Source organism: Oryx dammah, unplaced genomic scaffold (genome assembly GCF_014754425.2).
Source record: "Oryx dammah isolate SB20612 unplaced genomic scaffold, SCBI_Odam_1.1 HiC_scaffold_1, whole genome shotgun sequence".
NCBI lineage: Eukaryota > Metazoa > Chordata > Mammalia > Artiodactyla > Bovidae > Oryx > Oryx dammah.
Genome location: NW_024070185.1, coordinates 82,792,595 through 82,802,466, shown reverse-complemented (window position 1 = coordinate 82,802,466; position 9,872 = coordinate 82,792,595). Strand labels below are relative to the sequence as shown.

The following is a 9,872-nucleotide window of genomic DNA, read 5'->3' as shown; positions in this document are numbered from 1 at the left end:
ACAATATACAGCTTTGATGTACTCCTTTTCCTATTTGGAACCAGTCTGTTGTTTCGTGTCCAGTTCTAACTGTTGCTTCCTGACCTGCATACAGGTTTCTCAAGAGGCATGTTATGTCACAACAACAATGATAAGAATGATAATGAACTTCTCTTCAGGCGCAATGTAAGCCAGAAAAATAGTGCAATAACATTTTAAAAGGACTGGGGTCTAAGTGTGGGGCTGTAAACCTACATATACAGAAATCTAGTCAGAAAATTTTTAAAAACTAAGGCAAAACACTTTCTTAGACATAGTGAAGAATTCACCTTCAGTAGATTTGTAGTATAGGACATATTTTTTTTAAAGTTCTTCAGGAATAAATTATACCTGGTTGAAATCTGCAAGGAGAAATAGACAAATCACAAGAGATTCCAACACTCCTCTGAACAACTGAAAGGATGAGTAGGCAGAAAAATCAGGAAAGACAGAGAAGACTTAAACAAGACTTGAACAATATTATGAATGACCTAACTGTCATTAAGAAAATACTCCACCCAAGAAGAGCAGAATATGTATTTTTTTCAAGTGCACATGGAATGATTATCAAGACAGACCATATCTGGGCTGTAAAACAATTTAAATTTAAAATAATTTAAATAATACGAAGTATATTCTCAGACTACAACAGAATTACATTAGAAATAAATATTAGAAAGATATCTAAAAAGAAAATCACCAAATACTTTTGAAACAAGGCAGTACCTGAACCAAGAGAGAAGAGAGCAGGGTACGACCTTTAAAAGAATGACACAGGGACCTCCCTGTCTGTCCAGTGGTTAAGAATCTGCCTTCCAATGCATGGGATATAGGCTTGATCTGTGGTCAGGGAACTAAGGTCCCATACGTCATGGGGCAACGAAGGCTACATGCCACAACTAGAGAAACCTATGTGCCATAACTAGAGATGCCCACAAACCACAACGAAGAGTCTGCATGCTGTGATGAAAATCCTGTATGCCACAACACGAAGACCCAATGTAGCCAAATAAATATTTTTAAAAAATAAAAGAATGCTATAACCTGAGGGTACAACATAAACTGATCAGAACCAAAAGATCCAAGATGGTGGACAAGTTGACTTCCACTAGACCTTTAGGCTCATTATATATTGTGTCCACTTAAAAAATAATCACAACCTAAAAGCTGAGGCATGTTTTATTTGGTGGGAATTTTTAGGACTTCAGGCCTGGGAGACAGCATCTCAAGTAACCCTGAGAGAACTGCTCTAAGGAGTTAGGGGCAGGGTGGGGTTGAGGAGAGGGGGAGTCAGGTTATTTAGAAGTTTGCAACAAAGGACAGGTAGTCTGAATGTGGAAAGTATTTTTGTGAATTAAAGAAAACCAGTTATCTCAAGTTAAGAAATTTAGCACTTTTCTATGTGTGGGAAGATGCAAGAGTCTGGGCTCACTGAAATCTTTCCTTTCGTGTGCATCTAAGCCATTTTTTCAGTCTAAGTTCCTCAGAGCTTACTGTAGGGAGTACTGCAGTCTAATGGCTGACTACATTACTGAACAAGTATTGTTCTCCTTCCTGAGTGCCCTCCGGGCTCAGAAGTCCACATTTGGAGGGCTGGACATCTTTCTTTACAGATATGGCAGGAAATACTCCTTCTCTCCAAAACCACTGCAGATGGTGATTGCAGCCATGAAATTAAAAGACGCTTACTCCTTGGAAGAAAAGTTATGACCAACCTAGACAGCACGTTAAAAAGCAGAGACATTACCTTGCCAACAAAGGTCTGTCTCATCAAGGCTATGGTTCTTCCAGTGGTCATGTATGGATGTGAGAGTTGGACTCTAAAGAAAACTGAGCACCGAAGAATTGATACTTTTGAACTGTGGCATTGGAGGAGACTTTGAAAGTCCCTTGGACAGCAAGGAGATCCAACCAGTCCATCCTAAAGGAAATCAGTCCTGAATATTCATTGGAAGGACTGATATTAAAGCTGAAACTCCAATACTTTAGCCACATGATGCGAAGAACTGACTCGTTTGAAAAGACCCTGATGCTGGGAAAAACTGAAGGCAGAAGAGGACGACAGAGGATGAGATGGTTGGATGGCATCACTGACTCAATGGACATAAGTTTGAGTAAACTCTGGGAATTGGTGATGGACAGGGAGGCCTGGCATCCTGCAGTACATGGGGTCGCAGAGTTGGACATGATTGAGCAAATGAACTGACTCCATCTCTCAACTGTTTATACATCAGCAAGCTAAAGAACACAAAGGCACCATGACAGTTCCAAGGCTGACCAGAAAGTTAAAGTAAGTTTCAAGGCCCACAACCTGGAAATACTCACCCTTTCCCCAAAATAGCTGGAATACTCTTCCCACTTATGAGCTTATGAATTTACCCACCCCTACAAAAACTGACAACCCCCATACCCTGGTGCCACTCTTGCCTTCTGAGATGGCCCACACTCTGTCTCTGGAGTGTATTTCTCTCTAAATAAAACCACTTCTTATCTATCACTTTGTCTCTCACTGAATTTTTTCTGTGATGTCAGGAACCTGAACTTTATTAAGTCCTATGTGTGATCTGAATTAAAAAACTATGGGTTCAAGTCCCAATATGAGTTCCACGATTTACTGACCCCATGGGGCTCCTGGGCACAGAACATTTTGATTCCTCCACTTCTTGTAGGGAATAGACCTTCCTTCAGATTTGAACATCTGCTAACCAGGGAAAGGAGGAGATACAGAGATGAGAGAGGAGCAGCCAAGAAACAACAGTTTTGCCTTGAGCAGGTTCCTGGTTCTACCTTAAGGCAGATACACATGACAATATATTTGAGTTCTTTGAAGAACTAAAACCTCCAACAAGTAGAAGATGTTAGGATTCCAGAGGAGATCACCTGAGGCCAGATTAAAGAAAGCAGAGAAGCTCATCAAGAGATTCATGCTAGTGCTCAGATAGGGAACAGTCAGGAAGGTAGGAGGGTAAGGCAAGTTCTGGGTCTGTCATTTGCTTAGAGATTGACAAATCGTCAAAGGTGACACTGAGGCTTTTACCCTGAGCTTCGTTTCTCATTTGGAAGTGAAGTGAAGTAGCTCAGCCATGTCCTAGTCTTTGTGACCCCGTGGATGGTAGCCTACCAGGTTCCACAATCCATGGGATTTTCCAGGCAAGAATACTGGAGTGGGCTGTCATTTCCTTCTCCAGGGGATCTTCCCAACCCAGGGATCGAACCCGGGTCTCCTGCATTGCAGACAGACGCTTTACCGTCTGAGCCACTAGGGGAGCAAAATCCCACACCCTCGGGTGTTGGGAGCATTCAAAGAGATAATGGAGGTAAAGTATCTGGCAATGTTGGAGACCCAGTTGGAGCCCAACAAGCAGTGGCCCCACCTCTCTTATCTTTGCCAATTCCCTATTCCACCAGCCTGACAGGCCACTTCCTGTGCACTTTCTGGGTCTCCACTTGGGTGTCACCTCTGCAGGGAATCTTCTTCTGATGCCTACCCCACCCCTCCCCCCGATATTGTTATGTATTATGACTCTTCCAGGGACAGGCACTCTGTCCCCAATACCTGTAAGAGTCTTTGCCTGCCACCCTAAGCTTTGTTGTCAATGCCTGCACTAGATTCCCACCTTTTATTCTCTCCCTCCCTTAGGCCAGCCTCATATGAAGGTGTGGAGTTGGGTAGGGGTTTGGAGTTTGGACAGCGTGGGTCAAAGTGAAGTGAAAGTGAAGTCACTCAGTCGTGTCCAACTCTTTGCGACCCCATGGACTGTAGCCTACCAGGTTCCTCCCTCCATGAGATTCTCCAGGCAAGAGTACTGGAGTGGGTTGCCATTTCCTTCTCCAGGGGATCTTCCCCACCCAGGGATTGAACCCGAGTAACCTCTGAGCCACCAGGGTATCAGTCTTTCATCTTATGTTAATCTCACTCAAACAAGGCTTGTTCCTCCTCACTTCTCTTCCCAATCATCTCTCCCACTTAGACTGACTGGTGAGCACAGGCCTTAGGGCTTTCCAGGACTTGGGACTCCTAAGACCAAGACAGACTGGCTGTTTGGGCATCATACTGCTACTGTGGTTGAATGCCGTAAAAGTAATTTTTTAATTTCACAAGTAAAATTATGACATATTCTCCTCAGACAAAGAAACCATTAAGCCACTAAAAAGAATAAGGGTTCCTTAGAGAAATGGCTGATTCCAGGTCTGGGACACAGAGTATAAGATGATCCTGAAACAACTTTGCTATAATCAAAGAAAATTCTCAAAAATCATGACATGTTGAAAGGACACAGACTCAACTGAGCAGCTTCCACTAGTCAGATCTGCCACATCTGAGCATCTAAGTGAATATGGAGAATAATGGATTATAACTCATTAAGTAAAATGAGAATCCAGATTCATACCACTAATGAATGAAATATCTTCTCTAAAGTACAAAGTTAGTAAGTGGAACAGGAATGAGGGAAATAGAATAGTCTGGTTAATAATCTAATTTCCTTAGGCAAGAAATATCAATGAAAACTAGTCAGCTAAAAGTTTGAGGAGCTCATATAAGTCAATATCAAAAAACCAAACAATACGATTAAAAAATGGGCTGGAAACCTGAACAGATATTTTTTCAAGAAAGACATGTGGATGGCTAATAGGCACATCAAAAGATGCTCAACACTGTTAATTATTAGAGAAATGTAAATCAAAACCTTAATAAGCTATCATCTCACACCTGTAAGAATGGGCTTCCCAGGTGGCACTACTGGTAAAGAACCCACCTGCCAATATAGGAGAGATAAAAAATGTGGATTTAGATCCCTGGGTTAGGAAGATTCCCGGGAGGCAACCCACTCCAGTATTCTTGCCTGGAGAATCCCATGGACAGAGAAGCCTGGCAGGCTACAGGCCACAGGGTTGCAAAGAGTCACTATCATCAAGACTACAAACAACAAATGTTGGTCAGTATATAGAGAAAAGGGAACTCTTGTAAACTGTTGGTGGGAATGTAAATTGGTGCAGCCACTGTGGAAAAACAGTATGGAGGTTCTTCAAAAAACCAAAAAATAAAGAGAACTAGTATATGACCCATTAATTCCACTCCTGGTTTTATAACGAAAGAAAGTGAAAACACTAACTCAAAAAGATACAATTCACCCCAGTGTTCATGCTGCTGCTGCTGCTAAGCTGCTTCAGTCGTGTCCAACTCTGTGCGACCCCATAGATGGCAGCCCACTAAGCTTCTCTGTCCCTGGGATTCTCCAGGGAAGGATACTGGAGTGGGTTGCCATTTCCTTCTACAACGCATGCATGCATACACGCTTAGTCACTTTAGTCGTGTCCGACTCTGTGCAACCCCATGGACAGCAGCCGACCAGCCTCCTCTGTCCCCGGAATTCTCTAGGCAAGAGTACTGGAGTGGGTTGCCATTTCCTTCTCCACCCAATTTTCATAGCAACATTATTTACAGTAGCCAAGATATGGAAACAGCGTCAATATCTAACAACAGATAAATGGATAAAGACTATGTGGTATGAAATAGTACTGTCATTAAAAAAAAAAAATTTTGCCACCTGCAACAACATGGATAGACCTATAAGATATTATGCTAAGTGAAATGACACAAAGAAAGACAAATACTGTATAACTTTTCTGTGGAAACTAAAAAATAAAACAAACTAGTGAATATAACAACAACAAAGAAAACACTCACAGATAAAGAGAACTAGTGCTTCTTGCCTGGAGAATCCCAGGGACAGAGGAGCCTGGTGGGCTGCCGTCTGTGGGGTCGCACAGAGTCGGACACGACTGATGTGACTTAGCAGCAGCAGCAGTGGTTACTAGTGGGGAAAAGGAAATGGGGAGGGGCAGGATAGGGGTAAGGGATCAAGAGATATAAACCACTATGTATAAAATAAAGCTACAATATATTGTAGAGCACAAGGAATATAGCCAATATTGTGTAACTAAAATGGAGTATAATTTTTAAAAATTGTTAATCACTATTTTGTACACCTGAAACGTTATAAACCAAATCTACCGCAACAAAATATTTAAAAAGCTTGAGGAGTGATGGACTATCTGTAAAGTGTAAATTGTCTTCTCATAGGATAGTGATTACAAAGGAGTGCCCAGCAGCATCTGGGCGATGGGTTTGCGAGCTTCCTGATAGAATTCTTTGAAAATTTAGCACCATCTCATGATATTCCAGCCAAAGTGCATAACCTACTCTAACCCTGGGGGATGCATCCGTGTGTAAATCTCTGGCTTGCACGCCTCAGAAAGGTCAAGGTCATGAAGACAAAGAGCAGAGTAAAGACAGCAGACTGCCGTTTGAGTGACCCAGGACCAGGTCCTGGGCTGGAACCGTGCTACAAGCACAGGGACGCTATGCTGGAGTCGAGGCTGCGTCCGTGTCGACGGTCCTGAATTGGATCACTGTAGAGCGAATGGAGATGCCTAATTCTTAGGAAACACGCACGCGGCATTTCGTATTTAGCTGGATGGAAGGCGCCTCTTCTACTAGTGGTTTGACCATTTCTCCCACTGGATAAGGCCCGAACCAGCAGGTTACAATCCTCACCGCCACCCGTCCCGCGGTTCCCCCGACGCTCCGGGCCCTCCACCTCTGGTATATGCCGGTAGCCCGCTCCACCCATCCCCTGCCCAGCGCAGTGCGTACCCTCCCCAGCAACCCACCTAACCACCGACCCCCGCCTTCCACGCCCGGGGGTTGGCAGCGGAAAACACCAGTTTCCGGCTCCGAGACGGCGGACGCGCTGGCCAATCACCGGCGGGGGCGGGAGGGCATGGGGAACTACGGGCCTTGTAGTCGGCGCGGCGACTGGACCACGACCCCCACAATGCTCCGCGCGGCGGCGGCGGAGGCTACGGAATTTGCAAGGGGCCGCCCGGAACGGGGCCCGGGCCAATCACGGGCGCGGGAAGACGGGCGCGGGGCACGACCGGCCTTGTAGTTGCCGCGGGCGGGACTATGGCCCCCAGAGTGCCCCGCGCGACCGCGGGCTTACTGCGGCTGCGCGGCGGCGACGGCGGCGGCGGCGGTGGCGGCGGCTGCGGCCGGGTTGCCGTCGGGCGGGGTGGCGGCGCCGGCGGCGGACAGGAGTCTGGTTTGAGCCTCCGACGGAGCGAGTGGTGCAACTCGGGCCATGGCCACCATGTCCGCGCCGTCCGAGGAAGAAGAGTACGCGCGGCTCGTGATGGAGGCGCAGCCGGAGTGGCTGCGAGCGGAGGTGAAGCGGCTGTCGCACGAGCTGGCCGAGACCACGCGTGAGAAGATCCAGGCGGCCGAGTACGGGCTGGCAGTCCTTGAGGAGAAACACCAACTCAAACTGCAGTTCGAAGAACTCGAGGTGGACTACGAGGCCATCCGCGGCGAGATGGAGCAGCTCAAGGAGGTAAGGAGCAAGGGCGGCTGGCGCCACGCCCTCCGCGACCCCCGGCCGTTTCCGACTCCGGACCCGGATCCCTCATCCCATCGAACTGACCTCCGCGCCGACCCCAGAATCGGCCCTTGACCCGAGCCAAGAAGGCGACCCCCCAGGCAGCCGCCGACCCAGGCCAAACTGACCCCTTACCCCGAGTTAGGTCGACCACCAGCCGACTGCTGACTCCGCGCCGACCAGACCAGCACCGGGGCACCCGGAGTCAGTGTTGCTTGGCCGTCCCGGGGGCGGCCCTACGGTGGATGACGGGCCTTAGGTGCTGTGGGCGCCTCCGCGTCAAGGGCTGCGGTGGAGCCTGGTGGTCAGCCTTTCTGCTCTTGATGGCAGGTCTCGGGCGCGGTGGGGATGGTGTCCTCTGCGGTGTTTGACTTTTCGGGTAGAGGGGATGGGGACGTGGGATGCATGCAGGTGGCCGGCTGGGAAACACCAGGCGTGTGTTTCCATCATTGCTATGTACATCATCTCCTGTCTCTGGGCGCAGCTGCCTTCAGCGGTTTCAGCGTCTTTTGTGAGCGCCGGGACACCAGGAAAGGGTCAAGTTGGGGACTTGGCTTGCATGTGGCCATCACAGCTGGCCGGGGTATCCCACAGGCTTCCCCATGCTCGGCTCTCTGACCACCCCGATGGTTACTTCTCATGGATACAGTGTTCTGTCCACTTCCTGTCTTAGTTGCCCATCCAGGCCTTTTCCCAAAGTTGAGGGACACGTCTGTGGATTTTTGTCACAGGTGAAGCTTTATCTCTCCTGTGATATTTTTACTCTGGGATGAACAGGTTGGACCACTTGGCTACCAAGAAATCTTGCAGTGGTAAAACTGGGCTGTCCTTCCCTGAAGTAGTTCTCTTAGATGATTTTAAACACCATTTCCTATCTCAGTCCTTCTTGACTCCCCAGCCTTGTTATAGGGGTGGGGAGGGAGAAGTTGACACTCAGGTTTGGATCCAGGTCTTGCCCCTTACTGGTGATGGGGCTATGAGCATGAACTTTCTCCCACCACACCATCTCACCCAGAAAGGGTTCATCTGGGATATATTTTAAAAGGCTAGAGAAGGTGTCAGATATTTAGCCTGTCAGTGTCTTGTCAGCCTGTCTTCTCCTTCCCTACTTGATTCTTCCCTTGTCCAGGTGGGCTCTTGGCCCTTGGTCTCAGGATCCACCACATTTGCTGCTTCTCCAGCCGCCCACCTCCCAGCAGCCCGCTCCTGGTGGCCTCAGGCAGGTCCCTGGAGTGTTTTGAGCCTCCATGCCTCACTCGGGAGACCAGTCAGGTTCCCTTCTGATAGTGAAGGGAGTTTATGCATGAAGGTACTTAAATCTGTGCTTGGTGGAACAAGTGCCCTGTTAGTACCTGTAGAAGACAGATAAGGGTGCCCGAGGAGGATGGTTGTGTAGCTCCTTCAACTTGAGGTCTTGTATATGACAGCAGGTATTGATACCTCCTCCAAGCCAGCCTTATTTGGCACTAAATCTACTAGAGGAGTGATATGTGATCCCTCTGGCAAAAGCCTCATCTTACTATATGGGGCAGGGGAATGATGGAGGGAGGCTTAGGGGCCTTGAGAAAATGAAGTGGGAGCATCTTAGGTTCACCTTCTCTACACTTCAGAAGGGAGCTTGGCCTTCCCCAGCCCTTCCCCTCAATCTGTTCAGATGGAAGTCTCAGCAGAAGCTAGAGGAAGGTGCATCAGAGCCTCAGTAGATATTGCCAGAAAGCTCACATCAGTTTTCACAAAGTCAGTCAGCCTCTCTAAACCTTTGTATTGTTATACTTCAAAGTATTAACTCTTATTTTAAAAAATAAAGATTTAGGGACTTCCTTGGTGGTGCAGTGGCTAAGACTCCTCTCTCTCAATGCAGGGGGCGTAGGTTCGATCCCTGATCAGGGAACTAGATCCCAAATGCTGCTTCAGAAAGACGCAGTGCAGCTAAATAAATAAAAATAATTTGAAAAAAAAATCAAGATTTAAGGAAACAATATCTATTGGATCTTTTTAAAATTCTTTTCTCCTGTAGAGAGATGAGCCATCTTCATTCTTTTTAAAGCTTTATTTCTTGAACTAAAGTGAGTTCAGTTATTAACAAGTTGTGCCACAGAGGTACCTGTATTCCTGTTAGCATTTGTAGATAATGTTGTCTTGAGGGAGGAAAGCTGACAGGCCTATCGCAGGTGACTGGGTTTGCGACCAGACCTGAAGAGTGTCCTGTGCAGGGCAGTGGTGCCGGCCCTGCAGCCTTTCTCACTTGGTAAGTGTGTGTGTGTGTCTATGTCCTGCTGATACCATGGTATTAGGGAGGAGGGGTCCTAATGGCCCATTTTGCTAGTGATTGAGCCTGGCTTAGTAAGGGCCCTGTCTGTCCCAAGTTTTGCTGTATCCCTTCCCCACCATGGTGAGGAAGAGAATCAGATAAAT

The 9,872-nt window shown here is 47.4% G+C and overlaps 1 protein-coding gene across 2 annotated transcripts in view; it reads left to right on the top strand.

The window, feature by feature from the left end:
- The first annotated feature begins 7,043 nt into the window (after window positions 1-7,043).
- Window positions 7,044-9,872, top strand: part of BICD2 (BICD cargo adaptor 2) — a 55,702-nt gene continuing 52,873 nt past the window's right edge. For both annotated transcript variants that reach the window (XM_040245649.1, XM_040245641.1), the window contains exon 1: window positions 7,044-7,412. In XM_040245649.1, coding sequence (XP_040101583.1) covers window positions 7,164-7,412 — 249 coding nt within the window. In that variant the 5' untranslated portion in view covers window positions 7,044-7,163. The remainder of the gene's footprint in view (window positions 7,413-9,872) is intronic.